At 46.4% G+C, this 23,424-nt stretch overlaps 1 protein-coding gene across 2 annotated transcripts in view; it reads right to left on the bottom strand.

Moving 5' to 3' along the window:
• LOC106562774 (zinc finger protein 609) overlaps window positions 1–23,424 on the bottom strand; it is a 115,241-nt gene that overhangs the window by 25,287 nt on the left and 66,530 nt on the right. For both annotated transcript variants that reach the window (XM_082969735.1, XM_045708846.2), the window contains exon 3: window positions 11,874–12,096. In XM_082969735.1, coding sequence (XP_082825861.1) covers window positions 11,874–12,096 — 223 coding nt within the window. The remainder of the gene's footprint in view (window positions 1–11,873; window positions 12,097–23,424) is intronic.

Consider the following 23,424-nt stretch of genomic DNA (forward strand, 5'->3'; position numbering starts at 1 on the left):
ACACCCCCAACCCCACATCCTTTGTTTTTACAATGCTCCTTCTCGCTGTTTATTATCTATGCAGTCACTTCGACTAACCTGTACCCCCACACATTGACTCGGTACTGGTACCCCCTGTATATAGCCTCGTTATTGCTATTTTATTGTGTTACTATTTATTTTATTATTTGTAAATCTTTACTTAACTCTATTTCTTGAACTGCAGGTTAAGGGCTTGTAAGAAAGCATTTCACGTAAGCTCTACACCGGTTGTATTCGGTGCATGTGACAAATCAAATGATTTCATTTGATATGCAATTGAAACAACACCAAACTGGTCAGCCCGCCACTTGTTTTGCCCCTTTAAGGTTCAGAGATAATGAGTTTGTTACAATCTCTTTAACTGCTACAAATGCAGCTAAGCCAAATTATCAATCATGGCATCATGTCAGTGAAATAAGAGAAGGTTGAACACAAACGGTTTTATTTAAAGTTTCGGTTAAGAGAAAAGGTTGTGTAAATTGATTTAATAATCCTGCTAAAAGCCCTCAGAAAAAGCTCAATCGTTCATACGTGCCGTACAATCAGCTGAGGTAATTATCACTGTGCACACACACAGCGAGCGACTGATGTAAATATGCCTGCTAATAAGGTTTGTAAACCTCTACGTGTCCCTGTGGGGGTTAAAGCACTTTGCTCACACCAGCCATGTTGCCATGACAGCCTGGTTCATCAAGGGACCGTGGAGATAAGAGAGAACTCTGAGAAAAATGGTGTGGATACACATCAGTTAACGACAGGGGAATGATACAGGCATTGTGCTAATACTGGAGCTGGTATTAATGGTGTTAGAACAGTGTTAGATGATGGTGGTATGTAAGGGATACACATCAGTTAACTACAGGGGAATGATACAGGCATTGTGCTAATACTGGAGCTGGCATTAATGGTGTGCAACAAAAAGCTAGCTAGAAAGATTCAATTCATGTGTCATTTGAAATGGTGAAATACTTTGATGTGCGCAAGACGCATATCGAACTTAGTAGCATTCAAATTAAAATATGAATCTCAATTTAAAGAACACATCAGTGGCTTTAGTTCTTGTGCTGTCAATGTCTGAAAGCATACTAGTAACATTGATTTCCCATCAGCCACCATACATTAAAATCAGAGTGGAAGTTGAAATCCAAGGCTTGTTTCATCATGCATTGTCTCACATCGGGTGATGAAGGGTTAATAGATACATACGTTTCTATTGGGCGCTGTGTGTGTAACACATCCTCAAACTATGACCTCAGTTCAACATTTGATTAACTTGCCATTTTAACCAGAAAAGCTAAGTCTGAAAGGTCATATTTTTCCATGGTTTGGGTGATATCCAGGTTATTTGTGTGCATTTCACATGGTTATAATGTTGTTAGCAGAAAAACGTTTTTCTCCTGAAAATGAGCTCCTGTTGGGTCTTATTAGTGTGTAAGTCACTCTGTACGAATGTGCACTCAACATTCTGAAAGCAACATACAGGAGAGGATAAATTGATAACATTTCCTGTTTGACATTTCTATTGAATGTACATGATAAATTACTTCTGGAGCGGCACTGAACAAAGAAAATACTGATGTATTGGTTAAATCTCAAGGTTCAAGTCCAAAACTTCCAACTTTCCATCTCTTTATGATAAATGAATGGGGAGGGGGGAGGGTCGAGTTTGTCAAAAGAACATTAGTCAAATGGTAGTTGTGGTGTGTAACATGGTATCTCTTAATGACTTCAGTGGTCAGGGGCCATCTGGCTCCTCTATTGCTTTTACATCAAGTCTATTGGAGTGGGTTAAGGTTGCGGTCTATTGGAGTGGGTTAAGGTTGCGGTCTATTGGAGTGGGTTAAGGTTGCGGTCTATTGGAGTGGGTTAAGGTTGCGGTCTATTGGAGTGGGTTAAGGTTGTGGTCTATTGGAGTGGGTTAAGGTTGCGGTCTATTGGAGTGGGTTAAGGTTGCGGTCTATTGGAGTGGGTTAAGGTTGCGGTCTATTGGAGTGGGTTAAGGTTGCGGTCTATTGGAGTGGGTTAAGGTTGCGGTCTATTGGAGTGGGTTAAGGTTGCGGTCTATTGGAGTGGGTTAAGGTTGCGGTCTATTGGAGTGGGTTAAGGTTGCGGTCTATTGGAGTGGGTTAAGGTTGCGGTCTATTGGAGTGGGTTAAGGTTGCGGTCTATTGGAGTGGGTTAAGGTTGCGGTCTATTGGAGTGGGTTAAGGTTGCGGTCTATTGGAGTGGGTTAAGGTTGCGGTCTATTGGAGTGGGTTAAGGTTGCGGTCTATTGGAGTGGGTTAAGGTTGCGGTCTATTGGAGTGGGTTAAGGTTGCGGTCTATTGGAGTGGGTTAAGGTTGCGGTCTATTGGAGTGGGTTAAGGTTGCGGTCTATTGGAGTGGGTTAAGTTTGCGGTCTATTGGAGTGGGTTAAGGTTGCGGTCTATTGGAGTGGGTTAAGGTTGCGGTCTATTGGAGTGGGTTAAGGTTGCGGTCTATTGGAGTGTATGGAAGATCGCAGTTGTCAGCCTGAAAGAATGGGCCTGCCCTTTGGACAGCATGGAATTTCAATTCCAAATGTGTCTTGTGTGGTGAGCTGCAAGCAGCACTCGGGAAATTGGCCACTTTGACAATTGGACAAAGCCCATTGATATGAAGTGAAGACTACAGAAAGGAGGAATGAGGTGGAGGGAAGGAGGTGAAGGGAGGGAGGTGAAGGGAGAAAGTCAAGGCTCAATTGAACATCCATTTAATTCTTCCGTTCTTCCTGACATGTCCTCCTCTACTGTTAAAACAAGAGTTCGATTTTTTCCCCTCCCCTTCTTCCTCGCTGGCCAGTGTAGACAGCTACGGGCCTCCTGTCAATGTTCGCTCCGGTACATCAAGGACATAGCACTGAGCAAGCTCAACGAGAGCAAGGCGTCACCCCTTTAGAAAAACATTTCAATGAAGCCTTTGACAGGTGGGGGTGATGAAAAGAGTAAGACAGCATGGTCGGCAGTGAGCTCCAGAACCCAGAGGACCTTTCATACACGCTTCCTCCAAACACTGACAAGTCAGCACTGCTTAAAAGACTTCTCCAAATGTTTATATGATAATATCCGTTTTGGAGCGACCTCTTTTTCTGCTCCAATGCCAAATAACTACGGCGGCTAAAGCTAACAGTCTGAATCCGCCAATGAAGTAAATGTATAAACAATCCAGGAAACATTTTTCCCAATCAGCCTGTATTATTGATCTATTAAGGCATAGTGCCTGTGTGACCGCTAGGGGAATAGCCTGCTGTGTGTGGAGAGAGAAAGAGAGGTTGACAGGGGTAAAACAGCGTTGGCTGGGAATCAGCTGTGTTCCCTGGCCCTCGGAGCGAGAGGCTTTCTGGGCCGCACTTCAAGAGCAATAAACTTTCCTACGATTTTCAGAGCTGACATTTTGGAAGTATCAGCGGCGTGCGAGTCCTGGGAAGGTTGGCCCAGGGCACTGCAGCGGAGACCCTAGCCTGTCACCATATCCACGCTGAGGGATGTGTGTCAGAGCTCAGCCTTAAAATACCATCCCTGCTCCTCCCTTGGTCTTCATTTCCTGCACTGCAAGCCAGCCGACTCAAACGCCTCCATGCCAGACTCTCCTTCTCTCTTCGCCTCTCTCATGTTCATGGTTGAATGTGTCAGAGGGTGGAGACTGCACAAGCTCCTTCACATGGGTGAAAAGCTAATTGATTCACATACGGATGCATAACGTACCTTTAAAAGGTGGTCATTTGGAGGTCAAATGTATCTAGGTTGTTACCTTTAAGCGCATATTACATTGGATAAATCATTCATGCTGAGACTAGACATAATATCAGAAGCCTGGGGAAAAGGTGAATCCGGCAGGGCATGTTTTTTTGGGACTAGATTCTTATTTTTTTCCCTCCACCTCAACCACCCTTCCTTTCTCTGGAGCGCTTCATTCTGGCGAGGTGCAGACGTTTAACTGGTGTCTGTTGTTCATTGACTCCCACAAGGGCAAAAGGCAGAGGTGAAAATGCAGCTGTTGTGCGGCATGCTAAACAAGCTACATGCTCGCCACACTGCATGCCTGAGCAGCTCCATGTGAGAGTTGCCATGCAGGAGGAGGCAGAACTGCTTAACATCACAGGTAATCACACTGTTCTCTGATTGGCTCTGGGGCTCTGCGGAGCGTTGCTCTGCTCATGCCTAGGTTTACTCATTTGGTTCCCATGTGTTAAGTTGTCTGTTTTTAAGCTCTCTCGGTGGAGAAGGGGAACATAGAGCCTTGAAAAGGAACTGAGTAACTGGGCTCCGATTAAACCCTAGCCAATAGGTTGTTGTTCAACTGTGGATAAAACTAGCATAGGAGAATCTATGCTATTATAAAAGAAAATGTGTTTTTATCAATCTTACCTGACTAAATAAAAAAGGTACATTTTTTATTTAAACAAACACAAATAAATGTAGAGATGTGTTACAAGCTATGGGGAGGTGTTTTAAAGTGCTTTTATCTATGTGATCTCTACCAGAGGACTTGTTTGTTCCACTCACTGTCCACCCACACAGGGTGTCACTGAGATATAGATCTGTCCACTTCAGAGAGACAAAACACTGGCTTCAAAGCGAGGGGATATGCACTCCGGCAACCCCAAATGTTTCTCCAGCACCGGGGACCATAACAACAGTCCACACCTGCAGAACAGAGTGCTTCTCCTCCCAATCCCCCCGCTCTGAAACCACTGACCCCCTCCCACCTCCTCCCCGCTCTGAAACCACTGACCCCCTCCCACCTCCTCCCCGCTCTGAAACTACTGACCCCCTCCTTCCCGCTCTGAAACCACTGACCCCCTCCCCGCTCTGAAACCACTGACCCTCTCCCACCTCCTCCCCGCTCTGAAACCACTGACCCCCTCCCCGCTCTGAAACCACTGACCCCCTCCCACCTCCTCCCCGCTCTGAAACCACTGACCCCCTCCCCGCTCTGAAACCACTGACCCCCTCCCCGCTCTGAAACCACTGACCCCCTCCCCGCTCTGAAACCACTGACCCCCTCCCCGCTCTGAAACTACTGACCCCCTCCCCGCTCTGAAACCACTGACCCCCTCCCCGCTCTGAAACCACTGACCCTCTCCCACCTCCTCCCCGCTCTGAAACTACTGACCCTCTCCCACATCCTCCCGCTCTGAAACCACTGACCCCCTCCCACCTCCTCCCCGCTCTGAAACCATTGACCCCCTCCCCGCTCTGAAACCACTGACCCCCTCCCACCTCCTCCCTGCTCTGAAACCACTGACCCTCTCCCATCTCCTCCCCGCTCTGAAACCACTGACCCCCTCCCACCTCCTCCCGCTCTGAAACCACTGACCCCCTCCCACCTCCTCCCGCTCTGAAACCACTGACCATCTCCCACCTCCTCCCCGCTCTGAAACCACTGACCCCCTCCCACCTCCTCCCCGCTCTGAAACCACTGACCCCCTCCCACCTCCTCCCCGCTCTGAAACCACTGAACCACTCCCCCCTTAAAGCCACTGACCCCCTCCCACCTCCTCCCCGCTCTGAAACTACTGACCCCCTCCCACCTCCTCCCCGCTCTGAAACCACTGACCCCCTCCCACCTCCTCCCCGCTCTGAAACCACTGACCCCCTCCCACCTCCTCCCCGCTCTGAAACCACTGACCCCCTCCCACCTCCTCCCTGCTCTGAAACCACTGACCCCCTCCCACCTCCCCCCGCTCTGAAACCACTGACCCCCTCCCACCTCCCCCCGCTCTGAAACCACTGACCCTCTCCCACCTCCTCCCCGCTCTGAAACCACTGACCATCTTCCACATCCTCCCGCTCTGAAACCACTGACCCCCTCCCACCTCCTCCCCGCTCTGAAACCACTGACCATCTCCCACATCCTCCCGCTCTGAAACCACTGACCCCCTCCCACCTCCTCCCCGCTCTGAAACCACTGACCCTCTCCCACCTCCTCCCCGCTCTGAAATCACTGACCCCCTCCCACCTCCTCCCCGCTCTGAAACCATTGACCCCCTCCCCGCTCTGAAACCACTGACCCCCTCCCACCTCCTCCCTGCTCTGAAACCACTGACCCTCTCCCATCTCCTCCCCGCTCTGAAACCACTGACCCCCTCCCACCTCCTCCCGCTCTGAAACCACTGACCCCCTCCCACCTCCTCCCGCTCTGAAACCACTGACCATCTCCCACCTCCTCCCCGCTCTGAAACCACTGACCCCCTCCCACCTCCTCCCCGCTCTGAAACCACTGACCCCCTCCCACCTCCTCCCCGCTCTGAAACCACTGAACCACTCCCCCCTTAAAGCCACTGACCCCCTCCCACCTCCTCCCCGCTCTGAAACTACTGACCCCCTCCCACCTCCTCCCCGCTCTGAAACCACTGACCCCCTCCCACCTCCTCCCCGCTCTGAAACCACTGACCCCCTCCCACCTCCTCCCCGCTCTGAAACCACTGACCCCCTCCCACCTCCTCCCTGCTCTGAAACCACTGACCCCCTCCCACCTCCCCCCGCTCTGAAACCACTGACCCCCTCCCACCTCCCCCCGCTCTGAAACCACTGACCCTCTCCCACCTCCTCCCCGCTCTGAAACCACTGACCATCTTCCACATCCTCCCGCTCTGAAACCACTGACCCCCTCCCACCTCCTCCCCGCTCTGAAACCACTGACCATCTCCCACATCCTCCCGCTCTGAAACCACTGACCCCCTCCCACCTCCTCCCCGCTCTGAAACCACTGACCCTCTCCCACCTCCTCCCCGCTCTGAAATCACTGACCCCCTCCCACCTCCTCCCCGCTCTGAAACCACTGACCCCCTCCCCGCTCTGAAACCACTGACCCCCTCCCCGCTCTGAAACCACTGACCCTCTCCCACATCCTCCCGCTCTGAAACCACTGACCCCCTCCCACCTCCTCCCCGCTCTGAAACCACTGACCCCCTCCCACCTCCTCCCCGCTCTGAAACCACTGACCCTCTCCCACATCCTCCCGCTCTGAAACCACTGACCCCCTCCCACCTCCTCCCCGCTCTGAATCCACTGACCCCCTCCCCGCTCTGAAACCACTGACCCCCTCCCACCTCCTCCCCGCTCTGAAACCACTGACCCCCTCCCACCACCTCCCCGCTCTGAAACCACTGACCCCCTCCCACCTCCTCCCCGCTCTGAAACTACTGACCCCCTCCCACCTCCTCCCTGCTCTGAAACCACTGGCCCCCTCCCACCTCCCCCCCGCTCTGAAACCACTGACCCCCTCCCACCTCCCCCCCGCTCTGAAACCACTGACCCCCTCCCACCTCCTCCCCGCTCTGAAACCACTGACCCCCTCCCACCTCCTCCCCGCTCTGAAACCACTGACCCCCTCCCACCTCTGAAACCACTGACCTCCTCCCACCTCTGAAACCACTGACCCCCTCCCACCTCCCCCCCGCTCTGAAACCACTGACCCTCTCCCACCTCCTCCCCGCTCTGAAACCACTGACCCCCTCCCACCTCTGAAACCACTGACCCCCTCCCACCTCTGAAACCACTGACCCCCTCCCACCTCTGAAACCACTGACCCTCTCCCACCTCCTCCCCGCTCTGAAACCACTGACCCCCTCCCCGCTCTGAAACCACTGACCCTCTCCCACCTCCTCCCCGCTCTGAAACCAGTGATCCTCTCCCACCGCCTCCCGCTCTGAAACCACTGACCCCCTCCCACCTCCTCCCCGCTCTGAAACACTGACCCCCTCCCCGCTCTGAAACCACTGACCCCCTCCCACCTCCCCCCCGCTCTGAAACCACTGACCCTCTCCCACCTCCTCCCCGCTCTGAAACCACTGACCCCCTCCCACCTCTGAAACCACTGACCCCCTCCCACCTCTGAAACCACTGACCCCCTCCCACCTCTGAAACCACTGACCCCCTCCCACCTCTGAAACCACTGACCCTCTCCCACCTCCTCCCCGCTCTGAAACCACTGACCCCCTCCCCGCTCTGAAACCACTGACCCTCTCCCACCTCCTCCCCGCTCTGAAACCAGTGATCCTCTCCCACCGCCTCCCGCTCTGAAACCACTGACCCCCTCCCACCTCCTCCCCGCTCTGAAACACTGACCCCCTCCCCGCTCTGAAACCACTGACCCTCTCCCACCTCCTCCCCGCTCTGAAACCACTGACCCCCTCCCACCTCCTCCCTGAGCCCAGCAGAGTGGAATCACATTAGCACACTGGGGTCTATCAACCACTACCAAACAGCCCCCAGGGAGAGCGAGCCAAACAGCCCCCAGGGAGAGCGAGCCAAACAGCCCCCAGGGAGAGCGAGCCAAACAGCCCCCAGGGAGAGCGAGCCAAACAGCCCCCAGGGAGAGCGAGCCAAACAGCCCCCAGGGAGAGCGAGCCAAACAGTCCCCAGGGAGAGCGAACCAAACAGCACTCATAGTAGGTGCTGGCTGGCTGGCTTGCAGCCACAGACATGTCACTAACAGATGTAGTAGCCTTGTCTGGAGCCGCCTCATCCTCCCAACAACCTCCCTGACCCGGCAGTCGCTTTCTCTTCCCTTGCTGGGAGACCGAGTCAGGGGGCAGCTGGCTGTGTGCTCTCCCTGAGGCTGGAGCCGCCATAGAGGACTGGGATGAATAAGACCCAGTGCCCACGGCTGGAGCCGCCATAGAGGACTGGGATGAATAAGACCCAGGTGCCCACGGCTGGAGCCGCCATAGAGGACTGGGATGAATAAGACCCAGTGCCCACGGCTGGAGCCGCCATGGAGGACTGGGATGAATAAGAGCCAGTGCCCACGGCTGGAGCCGCCATGGAGGACTGGGATGAATAAGACCCAGTGCCCACGGCTGGAGCCGCCATGGAGGACTGGGATGAATAAGACCCAGTGCCCACAGCTGGAGCCGCCATGGAGGACTGGGAATGTTGATGAGGCGGCGGCCTTTATATTCAGTGGCTTAGAACGGGCGCATCGAAGGGCGCATTGACTGTGGCTGTGTGGGCGATTTGTACCCCGCATGCGTACTGAGCGATTGAACATGCACCGCTTTGAAGATTAGGTGTTTGCATTATTTTGCATGTGTGACAGAAGATTAGGGGAAGTTATTCAGGCCCTGTAAACTGGGTCTGCTGGTGATACACATTTAAAATGGAATGAATGTATAGCATGTGTGTGATCAAAGAAGTAGTGTTTCACTCAGACCGACGTTGTGGGAGAGTTGCCAATGGCCTACTACCCATCAGGCAGAGTTGAAAAGAAGTCTGGCTTTGTGTTGCCAGGGGTTCTGTTGAGTATGGATTAGAGGTCGACCGATTATGATTTTTCAACGCCGATACCGATTATTGGAGGACCCAAAAAAAGGCAGATGCCGATTAATCGGCCGGTTTTTAGAATATATTTGTAATAATGACAATTACAACAATACTGAATGAACACTTATTTTAACTTAATATAATACACCAATAAAATAAATTTAGCCTCAAATAAATAATGAAACATGTTCAATTTGGTTTAAATAATGCAAAAACAAAGTGTTGGAGAAGAAAGTAAAAGTGCAATATGTGCCATGTAAGAAAGCTAACGTTTAAGTTCCTTGCTCAGAACATGAGAACATATGAAAGCTGGTGGTTCCTTTAAACATGTCTTCAATATTCCCAGGTAAGAAGTTTTAGGTTGTAGTTATTATAGGAATTATAGGACTATTTCTCTCTATACGATTTGTATTTCATATACATTTGACTATTGGATGTTCTTATAGGCACTTTAGTATTGCCAGTGTAACAGTATAGCTTCCGTCCCTCTCCTCGCTTTTACCTGGGCTCGAACCAGGAACACATCGACAACAGCCACCCTCGATGCAGCTTTACCCATGCAGAGCAAGGGGAACAACTACTCCAAGTCTCAGAGCGAGTGACGTTTGAAACGCTATTAGCGCGCACCCGGCTTCACATTGGTTACACCAGCCTAATCTTGGGAGTTGATAGGCTTTAAGTCATAAACAGCGCAATGCTTGAAGCATTGCGAAGAGCTGCTGGCAAAATGCACGAAAGTGCTGTTTGAATGAATGCTTACGAGCCTGCTGGTGCCTACCACCACTCAGTCAGACTGCTCTATCAAATCATAGACTTAATTATAATATAATAAACACACAGAAATACGAGCCTTTGGTCATTAATATGGTCAAATCCGGAAACTATCATCACGAAAACAAAACGTTTTTTTTTCTTTCAGTGAAATACGGAACCGTTCCGTATTTTATCTAACGGGTGGCATCACTAAGTCTAAATATTCCTGTTACATTGCACAACCTTCAATGTTACGTCATAATTACGTAAAATTCTGGCAAATTAGTTCGCAACGAGCCAGGCGGCCCAAACTGTTGCATATACCCTGACTCTGCGTGCAATGAACACAAGAAGTGACACAATTTCACCTGGTTAATATTGCCTGCTAATCTGGATTTCTTTTAGCTAAATATGCAGGTTTAAAAATATATACTTCTGTGTATTGATTTTAAGAAAGGCATTGATGTTTATGGTTAGGTACAGTCGTGCAACGATTGTGCTTTTTTCGCAAATGTGTTTTTGTTAAATCGTCCCCCGTTTGGCAAAGTTGGCTGTCTTTGTTAGGAAGAAATAGTCTTCACACAGTTCGCAACAAGCCAGGCGGCCCAAACTGCTTCATATACCCTGACTCTGTTGCAAGAGATGACACATTTTCCATAGTTAAAAGAAATTCATGTTAGCAGGCAATATTAACTAAATATGCAGGTTTAAAAATATATACTTGTGTATTGATTTTAAGAAAGACATTGATGTTTATGGTTAGGTACACGGAGCAATGACAGTCCTTTTTCGCGAATGCGCACCGCATCGATTATATGCAACGCAGGACTGGCTAGAAAAAGTAGTAATATCATCAAACATTTGCAGTGATTATGATTGATTGATTATTTTTTATAAGATAAGTTTAATGCTAGCTAGCAACTTACCTTGGCTTCTTACTGCATTCGCGTAAAACAGGCAAGTTCCTCGTGGAGTGCAATGTAAAGCAGGTGGTTAGAGCGTTGGACTAGTTAATCGTAAGGTTGCAAGATTGAATCCCCGAGCTGACAAGGTAAAAATCTGTCGTTCTACACCTGAACAAGGCAGTTAACCCACAATACCTAGGCCGTCATCAAAAATAAGAATGTGTTCTTAACTGACTTGCCTAGTTAAATAAAGGTGTATAAAAATAAAATATCGGCAAATCGGTGTCCAAAAATACCGATTACCGATTGTTATGAAAACCTGAAAATCGGTCATTCCGATTAATCGGTCGACCTCTAGTATGGATATTAACAAATTATTAAGCCATCTAGGAACTGTCCATCTTTCTATCCAGGAAGATCCCATCTACCTGCCAAGTGCCAACTACTGCTAAAATTGGCCGAATTGTGTAACATGGAATATAAGAGGCCAAGCCCGTCCACAGTTAGGCCAACCCTGCCCACAGTTAGGCCAAACCCGCCCACAGTTGTGTGATTTCATTGACAAAGCAGCTTCACCAGTCATGGTTTGAGTCAGGAGACCTTCAATAGGTCAGTCTTTGCAGCATAACATGAACCTTTAGGCAAATTCCTGAGAAAGCTAGTTATTATAGTCCCACAACAGACCTTGAACTTTGACCTCAGTGGAAGGCTTGAATGAACCAATGTTAGAGGTGATGCACGTCTTTAGCCGTGGGCAGAGTAAAACAAGTGCTTTCTGTTATCTTCAAGGCCCAGACTGAACAAAACGTGTTGAGGCCCAATAAAACACAGCTGTTTTGTCTGTTCAAAAGGAACACCAGTGGCAACAATTGTCGGGCTATGCAGGGGCTAATGTTAGCCTACTCACCGTCTTCGGTCTCTTGCCACACAATGCCCTCCAGGTTGACGCTAGTCCCGGGCTCGCAGGGACCAAGGCAATCGGGCTCCGTTGCCAGGGAAGCGTCTGATGTGTTGGACGCCACCGAGCGAGTGCGCACCATTATCTGCTCGCACGGGGACGCGATGTTGTCCCCCACGGCGGCCAGGAGGTGGAGGGGGGGAGGGGCCGGTGTGGAGACAGGAGATTCCATCTGCAAGAGAGAAGGGGAAGACACATCACTTAAAAAGCTCTGTATACAGCAGCAGATACTGTGTGGGAGGGGTTTGCCACAGAGAGGAAGTGCGTCTCAACGCATGGGAGACATCCAGGAATGCCAGTAAGGCCTTGATGTAAACTGATGCCTTGATTATTCAAAGGGTGGTTGTTGTGTGGACTTGGCCCCTCTCTCCCTCTCTCTGCTCCACCACCATGATTAGCAGACAGGAAGGCATTGAACTGCTTCAATCCCAACCACTGGAGGTCAGAGAAGGAGAGAGAGACTGGTGTTAAGCACTCTCCCTCCTCTGGTCTCCCTCTCGTCTCTCCCGCTCTTCTCTTGCTACACAGACCTGGCACCACATCTCATGGACTGATCATCACGAATTCAGCCAGATCTCTGACACGGCATCATCTCATGGACTGATCATCACGAATTCAGCCAGATCTGACACCGCATCATCTCATGGACTGATTATCACGAATTCAGCCAGATCTGACACCGCATCATCTCATGGACTGATCATCACGAATTCAGCCAGATCTGATACCGCATCATCTCATGGACTGATCATTACTAATTCAGACAGACCTCTGATACCGCATCATCTCATGGACTCGCTCACTAATTCCCTCAATTAAAGACTTGGTTGTGGTGAAGGAACAGGCGGCGAGGAACCGTAATTGATTCCGAGGCACTATGACGGTACAGGGAAGAGAGACGGTGTGTGTGCGCTCAATGCATCAGAGAGAAACCGCGCGAGAGAGATACCGCGCGAGAGAGATACTGGCTGATTTAAGCTCCATGGTGACACTGAGCTCAGTGCTCATTAATTCAAGGCAGTCAACATTAGAGTGCTTCAAAATGATTAGCTCTGATCTGCGTGAGGAACAGGGCACTGCCAAACACGGTGCATTAATTGGGCATAAACCACTCCCTGCTCCAATTTATTTTTTGCAAATGCAGGATCCAATTAGGCTTGAGTAAATAACAATTGACATGCAGCTTATAGGCCCATTGACCACATGAATAATGTTTAAATACAATAATTTGCCTGCCACCCCTGGGCATTTCCATGTAAAAGGACCCATGAGAATCAACATGAGAAGTTCATAGGAGCATATTAAATTGGGTGTAAAATGAAAGCTAAGAGTGCATCTTTTGGGGAAATTAAGGATAGATACATTTTACAACCATATTCCATCACAATTCTTTGGGGCAGAAGTAAAGGCTTTGATTTGTGGATAAACATCTACCAGAAAACGTCTTAAGGTGTCAGAAATACATCAAACCACAATAACGTTGACGTAAACACCACAGCAAAATAATATCACACATTTCATTTGATAAATGTTTTACTTTCTGTAAGTTTAAGAAATATTGCTTTCTGCCTTGTGATTCCGTTACCTAAAACCCAGATATCTCCTCTCATGAGGAGGATAATTAAAGTTCACAGGAGTAACAAGTATTACTGACATTTTACTTATAAATATTGAAATGATTTAAAAACTTGTAATTCCGTTATTAACATACTGTTATGTTCAGCTCATTGCTCAAACCAATAAAATTAAAACAGGCATCTCTCTCTCTCTCTCTCTCTCTCTCGCTCTTGCGCTCTCTCGCGCGCTCTCTCGCGCTCTCTCTCGCGCTCTCTCTCGCGCTCTCTCTCGCGCTCTCTCTCGCGCTCTCTCTCGCGCTCTCTCTCGCGCTCTCTCTCGCGCTCTCTCTCGCGCTCTCTCTCGCTCTCTCTCTCGCTCTCTTCACACCTACCCCTCCCGTTCCATTAACTGAAACCAGCATCCTCAGCCACTGAGCACCGACCGACACCGGTCGTCCATGGACGTAGAAAAGTAGTTGAAATTTGGTCAGTCCACCCTGGCCTTGATGTTAATGTCCACAGACGTGACTGGACCAAATCTGAACTTATCGTTTACGTATGTTTCACAAGTTTGGATAGCACAGTACAATGAGTAGGTTACAGTACAATACAATAAAAGAAGAGTACAGCACAGTATATTGTAATGTACTATACAGAAGTCCACTGTAATCTACTATTCTGTATTGTACTGCACTGTACTCTAGTGTGATGTCCAAACTTGTAAAACAGAGAATGACATTCATATCCATACTGATGCATTTCTGTGTAGTATAGATCAGGGACCCATGATGTAATTATGGTACCAGATATAAATCCACTTCACTTAGTGTAGTTCAATAACCAAAATATATATATTTTTGAAACTAAAAGTGCAATGTCATAGCTGACTACCAATTATATCTGCAGACATCTTTGAATCTTAATCTAGAACAGAAGTTTTTGGAAAACATGGTTGCATAAAAACCGGGGTGAGATAATCCCATGTAATTTAGTTACCAGAGTTTGCATCTGCACAGTTCTTCCACTGAATTTGTTTGTGTACATTTTTCAGGGTAACATTTTTAACAGTAATCCTTGTGCATATAGTTGTATGGTTTGTTAAACTTAGAAAGCAATGGTTGTTTGGCATACAATACCAGTCAAAAGTTTGGACACCTACTCATTCAAGGGTTTTTCTTTATTTTTACTATTTTCTACATTGTATAATAATAGTGAATACATCAAAACTATGAAATAACACATATGGAATCAGGTAGTAACCAAAAAGTGTTAAATCAGAATATATTTGAGATTCTTCAAAGTAGCCACCCTTTGCATTGATGACAGCTTTGCACACTCTTGGCATTCTCTCAACTAGCTTCATGAGGTAGTAACCTGCAATGCATTTCAATTAACAGGTGTCCCAAGTTAAAAGTTAATTTGTGGAATTTCTTTTAATGCGTTTGAGCCAATCAGTTGTGTTGCAACAAGGTAGGGGTGGTATTCAGAAGATAGCCCTACTGGTAAAAGACCAAGTCCATATTATGGCAAGCGCAGCTCAAATAATCAAAGAGAAATGACAGTATCATTACTTTAAGACATGGTCAGTCAATACGGAAAATATCAAGAACTTTTAATGTTTCTTCAAGTGCAGTTGCAAAAAACATCAAGTACTATGACGAAACTGGCTCTCATGAGGACCACCACAGGAAAGGAAGACCCAGAGTTACCTCTGCTGCAGAGGATAAGTTCATTAGAGTTAACTGCACCTTAGATTCCTGGCCAAATAAATGCTTCACAGAGTTCAAGTAACAGGCACATCTCAACATCAACTGTTCAGAGGAGACTGTGTGAATCAGGCCTTCATGGTCAAATTGCTGCAGAGAAACCACTACTAAAGTGGAAGAGAAGAAGAAGAGACTTGCTTGGGCCAAGAAACATGAGCCATGGACATTAGACCGGTGGAAATCTGTCCTTTGGTCTGATGAGTCCAAATTCTTTGATTTTTGCTTCCAACCGCCGTGTCTTTGTGAGACGCAGAGAAGTTGAACAGATGATCTCTGCATGTGTGGTTCCCACCGTGAAGCATGGAGGAGGTGGTGTGATGGTGCTTTGCTGGTGACACAGTCTGATTTATTTTGAATTCAAGGCACACATAATCAGCATGGCTACCACAGCATACTGCATCAATACACCATCCCATCTGGTTTGTGCTTAGTGGGACTATTTGTTTTTCAACAGGGCAATGACCCAAAACACACCTCCAGGCTGTGTAAGGGCTATTTGACCAAGAAGGAGCGTGATGGAGTGCTGCATCAGATGACCTAGCCTCCACAATCAACCGACCTCAACCCAATTGAGATGAGTTGGACCGCAGAGTGAAGGAAAAGCAGCCAACACGTGCTCAGCATATGTGGGAACTTTTGGAAAAGCATTTCTCATGAAGCTAGTTAACCTGTTGGGGCTAGGGGGCAGTATTTGCACGGCCGGATAAAAAACGTACCCAATTTAAACTGGTTACTACTCTTGCCCAGAAACGAGAATATGCATATAATTAGTAGATTTGGATAGAAAACACCCTAAAGTTTCTAAAACTGTTTGAATGGTGTCTGTGAGTATAACAGAACTCATATGGCAGGCCAAAACCTGAGAAGATTCCATACAGGAAGTGCCCTGTCTGACAATTTGTTCTCCTTCTGTGGCATCTCTATCGAAAATACAACATCTCTGCTGTAACGTGACATTTTCTAAGGCTTCCATTGGCTCTCAGAAGGCGCCAGAAAGTGGAATGACGTCGCTCCTGTCTCTGGACGAAAAACAGCAGGAGATTTTGTGAGTGGTCAGGCTGGGAACAGTGACACGCTGTTGCGCGTTCATGACAATTCTCAAATTTTTTCTTACAGCCTCTGAATGAATACAACGTTGCCCGGTTTGAATATTATCGCTATTTTATGAGAAAAATTGCATAAAAATTGATTTTAAACAGCGTTTGACATGCTTCGAAGTACGGTAATGGAATATTTTGAAATGTTTTGTCACGAAATGCGCTCGCGCGTCACCCTTCGGATACTGACCTGAACGCACGAACAAAACGGAGGTATTTGAATATAACTATGGATTATTTGGAACCAAAACAACATTTGTTGTTGAAGTAGAAGTTCTGGGAGTGCATTCTGACGAAGAACAGCAAAGGTAATCCAATTTTTCTTATAGTAAATCTGAGTTTGGTGAGGGCGAAACTTGGTGGGTGTCAAATTAGCTAGCCGTGATGGCCGAGCTATGTACTGAGAATATTGCAAAATGTGCTTTCGCCGAAAAGCTATTTTAAAATCTGACACCGCGATTGCATTAAGGAGTTCTGTATCTATAATTCTTAAAATAATTGTTATGTATTTTGTGAACGTTAATCGTGAGTAATTTAGTAAATTCACCGGAAGTTTGCAGTGGGTATGCTAGTTCTGAACATCACATGCTAATGTAAAAAGCTGTTTTTTGATATAAATTGAACAAAACATGCATGTATTGTATAACAATGTCCTAGGAGTGTCATCTGATGAAGATCATCAAAGGTTAGTGCTGCATTTAGCTGTGGTTTTGGTTTTTGTGACATATATGCTTGCTTTGAAAATGGCTGTGTGATTATTTTTGGCAGGGTACTCTCCTGACATAATCTAATGTTTTGCTTTCGCTGTAAAGCCTTTTTGAAATCGGACAATGTGGTTAGATTAACGAGAGTCTTGTCTTTAAAATGGTGTAAAATAGTCATATGTTTGAGAAATTGAAGTAATAGCATTTGAGGTATTTGTATTTCGCGCCACGCGATTCCACTGGCTGTTGACTAGGGTGGGACACAAACGTCCCACCTTGCCCAGGGAGGTTAACCTCTTACATCTAGACGTTCCGCTAGCGGAACACCTGCTCCAATATCCAATGATAGGCGTGGCGCGAATTACAAATTCCTCAAAAATACAAAAACTTCAATTTTTCAAACATATGACTATTTCACAGCATTTTAAAGACAAGACTCTCCTTTATCTAACCACACTGTCCGATTTCAAAAAGGCTTTACAGCGAAAGCAAAACATTAGATTACAAAAAGCATAACAATTATTTTAAGAATTATAGATACAGAACTCCTCTATGCACTCGATATGTCCGATTTTAAAATAGCTTTTTGGTGAAAGCACATTTTGCAATATTCTAAGTACATAGCCCAGCCATCACGGGCTAGCTATTTAGACACCCGGCAAGTTTAGCACTCACCAATATCAGATTTACTATTATAAAAGTTTGATTACCTTTTGTTGTCTTCGTCAGAATGCACTCCCAGGACTGCTACTTCAATAACAAATGTTGGTTTGGTCCAAAATAATCCATCGTTATATCCGAATAGCGGCGTTTTGTTCGTGCGTCCCAGACACTGTCCGAATGGTAAAGAAGGGTCGCGCGCATGGCGCAATTCGTGACAAAAAAAATCTAAATATTCCATTACCGTACTTCGAAGCATGTCAACCGCTGTTTAAAATCAATTTTTATGCCATTTTTCTCGTAAAAAAGCGATAATATTCCGACCGGGAATGTCCATTTAGCTAAACAGAGGAAAGAAAACAAAGCTTTCGGTCGACGCGGGCACGAGCCTGAGTCTCACAGTACTGTAACCAGCCACTATCCATACGCGCTACTTTGTTTCAGCCAGATCTTGCAAAGCCACGATTCAGCGTTTTGCCGCCTTCTGAGAGCCTATGGCAGCCGTAGGAAGTGTCACGGGACAGCTAAGATCCTCACTCTTCAATAAACAGAGACAAGAAGAACGACACCTTGTCAGACAGGCCACTTCCTGCATGAAATCTTCTCAGGTTTTTGCCTGCCATATGAGTTCTGTTATACTCACAGACACCATTCAAACAGTTTAAGAAACTTTAGGGTGTTTTCTATCCAAAGCCAATAATTATATGCATATTCTAGTTACTGGGCAGGAGTAGTAACCAGATTAAATTGGGTACGTTTTTTATCCGGCCGTGAAAATACTGCCCCCTAGCCATAACAGGTTAAGAGAATGCCAAGAGTGTACAATGCTGTCATCAAGGCAAAGGGTGGCTACTTTGAAGAAACTCAAATATAAAATATATTTTGATTTGTTTAATACTTTTTTGGTTACTACATGATTCCATATGTGTTATTTCGTAGTTTTTGAATTCACTATTATTCTACAATGTAGAAAATAGTAAAACTAAAGAAAAACCCTTGTCCAAACTTTAACCGGAACCGTGTGACAATGTGGCCAGAAGCGTGTGACAGAATGCAGCCTGAATACTCAAAATACCATCTTTCCAGTTTGATCTCTAGGTATATTTGTGGGGAGACAATATATGTAATTTTTTTCTACTGTAAAAGATCTGAATCTTTCCAAAATGGCTTTCGAAATGCGCTTGAAAGGCCATTTCTCCCTACTAGCCTCCGAAAGGTATTTGTTCACTCCCTGGGAGAGAGGAGCTAGCAAATCAATGTCGCGGCGAGCTGCGGTGAGAGGGGCCTAATGACATCGTAATCACTCTGTGTCAGTTTATGATGCATGACGTGGCCAAACTGTGCTGAGTGAATGGGACAGGACAGGTAATCAGCCTGCTGTCAACCTGTTCTGTTCCTGGGCCTTGTGGAGACACAGTGAGCCAGCAGACAAGCCTACACAAAGAACCCGATCCTCAAAGTGAAAGCCATGTAAAGACAGACGCAAACAGAACAGAACACAACTCTTCTAATGCACTTTGCTTCTCAAACCACGTTTCCAGACAGGCATTACAGAAGCAGGCTAGTCCTGAAACTTTCTGCAGAATAATATTATTTTCTACACTGCAGTCCGCTCATTGCTCATTCTCGATTTCTAGATCGGCTAGATGGAATGTAAATAAAACAAGCGGGCTACAACAGAGGGTTAAAAGAAACTACCCTGGAGAGAATCGGCCGCTCTTCCTCGATCATATTTCCTTTGTAAATTGGAGGCAAGTATGATCACAAGTTGGGCTGTGACTTATTTTACAGCCTCCTTTAGATCCCTGGGAAACTAATGAGACCGTCGTGGTGGCATGGAAACAACATTAGAAACAACAGGGTGACGATGACAGGTTAAGTGTCCAGGAAGTGTTGAATTAAAGGGATTCCCAGATGGCAACCAATAAGCATCAGTAGGAGAGGCCTTTTGTTCACCACAAGGTCTCAGAGAGCTCCTTTAAGACGCTGGGAGCTGAGGCCTCAACAGAAGCTCCATTAAGACGCTGGGAGCTGAGGCCTCAACAGAAGCTCCATTAAGACGCTGGGAGCTGAGGCCTCAACAGAAGCTCCATTAAGACGCTGGGAGCTGAGGCCTCAACAGAAGCTCCATTAAGACGCTGGGAGCTGAGGCCTCAACAGAAGCTCCATTAAGATGCTGGGAGCTGAGGCCTCAACAGAAGCTCCATTAAGACGCTGGGAGCTGAGGCCTCAACAGAAGCTCCTTTAAGATGCTGGGAGCTGAGGCCTCAACAGAAGCTCCATTAACCTGTTAGGGCTAGGGGGCAGTATTTGCACGGCTGGATAAAAAAAATGTACCCGATTTAATCTGGTTACTAATCCTACCCAGTAACTAGAATATGCATATACTTATTATATATGGATAGAAAACACTCTAAAGTTTCTAAAACTGTTTGAATGGTGTCTGTGAGTATAACAGAACTCATTTGGCAGGCAAAACCCTGAGACATTTTCTGACAGGAAGTGGATACCTGATGTGTTGTATTACCTTTAAACCTATGCCATTGAAAAACACAGGGGCTGAGGAATATTTTGGCACTTCCTATTGCTTCCACTAGATGTCACCAGCCTTTACAAAGTGTTTTGAGTCTTCTGGAGGGAGATCTGACCGAACAAGAGCCATGGAACGATGATGGCCCATTAGACACCTGGCGCGCGAGTTCATGTTGGGTACCCTCGTTCCAATACGTTATAATAGAGTATGCATTCGTCCACCTTGAATATTATTCATGTTCTGGTTAAAAAAGGCCCTAATGATTTATGCTATACAACGTTTGACATGTTTGAACGAACGTAAATATATTTTTTACCCTCGTTCATGAAGTGAAGTCCGGCGGGCTTAGATCATGTGCTAACAAGACGGAGATTTTTGGACATAAATGATGAGCTTTTTTGAACAAAACTACATTCGTTATGGACCTGTGATACCTGGAAGTGACATCTGATGAAGAGAATCAAAGGTAATGGATTATTTACATAGTATTTTCGATTTTAGATCTCCCCAACATGACGACTAGTCTGTATCGCAACGCATATTTTTCTGGGCGCAGTGCTCAGATTATTGCAAAGTGTGATTTCCCAGTAAGGTTATTTTTAAATCTGGCAAGTTGATTGCGTTCAAGAGATGTAAATCTATAATTCTTTAAATGACAATATAATATTTTACCAATGTTTTCTAATTTTAATTATTTAATTTGTGATGCTGACTTGACTGCCGGTTATTGGAGGGAAACGATTTCCTCAACATCAATGCCATAGTAAAACACTGTTTTTGGATATAAATATGAACTTGATAGAACTAAAAATGCATGCATTGTCTAACATAATGTCCTAGGAGTGTCATCTGATGGAGATTGTAAAAGGTTAGTGCATCATTTTAGCTGGTTTTGGCCCTGTCCGGGGGTATCATCGGATGGGGCCACAGTGTCTTCTGATCCCTCCTGTCTCAGCCTCCAGTATTTATGCTGCAGTAGTTTATGTGTCGGGGGGCTAGGGTCAGTCTGTTACATCTGGAGTATTTCTCTTGTCTTATCCGGTGTCCTGTGTGTATTTAAATATGCTCTCTCTAATTCTCTCTCTCTCTTTCTGTCTTTCTCTCGGAGGACCTGAGCCTAGGACCATGCCTCAGGACTACCTGGTATGATGACTCCTTGCTGTCCCCAGTCCACCTGGCCGTGCTGCTGCTCCAGTTTCAACTGTTCTGCCTGCGGCTATGGAACCCTGACCTGTTCACCGGACGTGCTTGTTGCACCCTCGACAACTACTATGATTATTATTATTTGACCATGCTGGTCATTTATGAACATTTTAACATTTTAACATTTTGACCATGTTCTGTTATAATATCCACCCTGCACAGCCAGAAGAGGACTGGCCACCCCTCATAGCCTGGTTCCTCTCTAGGTTTCTTCCTAGGTTTTTGGCCTTTCTAGGGAGTTTTTCCTAGGGAGTTTTTCCTAGCCACCGTGCTTCTTTCACATGCTTTGCTTGCTGTTTGGGGTTTTAGGCTGGGTTTCTGTACAGCACTTTGAGAATATCAGCTGATGTACGAAGGGCTATATAAAAATAAATTTGATTTGATTTGATTTTATGGTTTTGGTGACCCTGTCTTTGAATTGACAAAACATTACACACAACTCTTGTAAATGTACTGTCCTAACATACTCTAAATTTATGCTTTCGCCGTAAAACCTTTTTGAAATCGTAAAATCGTATCGTAAAATCGTATCTTTCAAAGGGTGTAAAATAGTTGTATGTTTGAAAAATTTGAATTTTGACATTTATTTGGATTCAAATTTGCCGCTCTTGAAATGCACCTGCTGTTGATGGAGTGCACCACGGGTGGGACGCCTGCGTCCCACCTAGCCCATAGAGGCTAAGACGCTGGGAGCTGAGGCCTCAACAGAAGCTCCATTAAGACGCTGGGAGCGGAGGCCTCAACAGAAGCTCCATTAAGACGCTGGGAGCTGAGGCCTCAACAGAAGCTCCATTAAGACGCTGGGAGCGGAGGCCTCAACAGAAGCTCCATTAAGACGCTGGGAGCTGAGGCCTCAACAGAAGCTCCATTAAGACGCTGGGAGCTGGGGCGTCAGAGTCTGTTTGCTGTTGGAGTGTAAATCATGTCTAAGAAATTCTATAGGGATTTTAATACTGGAGTAAATGTTCTCATGTTCACAGTGGATTAACCTAGCCAACCTCTTAACTGAAGAGTTTAAAGGTCATTGAAGCCATTAGCATCCTCTGTACTTTGAGCATAGTACAGTAGTAGTGTTCACTTAGGCACAGGGCTGATTGGTGAACCGACAAGCACATTTAGCATTATTGCTTGTTCCACTTAAGTTCAAAGAAAATGTTAAGTGATCCTCTATGAGAGCAGAGAGGCTGAAGGTATCAACAATGAAAGCATGGTTGGTTCCTGGTCCTTGAGTGGTTGTTTCCTTGTGTGTGGTGAGAGGCTGGAACAGTTGGGTACGTCACCAACTTGAGGATCTCTGAGGGTGATAATGATTTAGATACTCTTGAATGCTCTGTCTGAATGATAAGGGACTGTGAAATTCTATTCACCACGCCTGTCCAAGAATATAAAATACCATGATAAATGACCTGATACATTTAGACTACTTTCATTGATAAGTTGCTTCATGTATTGAATGACTAAGGAGCATGACATGGAAAGGACGTCCTCCTGAACCAGAGGCGCAGGGAAACGACAAGAGATGAGTAACTATTTCTAGGTTCCCCCATACTTCGCACAAAACAACAAAGACTTTCATTCCGTGGCAGGCTGTACACACACAGTGAAGTGCTTGTCCATTCTGGGGTTCCAAAAGCCGCATGCTGAGGAAAGGACAAAACTGATAGATTAAACAAGTCTCTGCCTCAACACTCAGTCAACACTGAATTGAGTAGCTTTACCCTCCCACAGGATTTACAGTCCGGTTTATAAAAACTCCCCCAAACCACAATGTTTGAGAGGTTTCTGCAGTGTCACGCGAGCCCTCCTTTCAAAAACAGCCCCATGCCAATTTCTTGAGAAAGCCACAATGGCTAAGAAAGATGTTCAACTGAGTGAAAGGATTTTGAATGGATTGGGGAGTGATGTGGAGCATACCAAGTTGCTGACAGAATGACTAACTGTATTAGAACGAGAGGAAAATCTTTGCATGGATTTTCAGTTC

The sequence above is a fragment of the Salmo salar genome, chromosome 26 (assembly GCF_965601325.2).
Source record: "Salmo salar chromosome 26, fSalSal1, whole genome shotgun sequence".
NCBI lineage: Eukaryota > Metazoa > Chordata > Actinopteri > Salmoniformes > Salmonidae > Salmo > Salmo salar.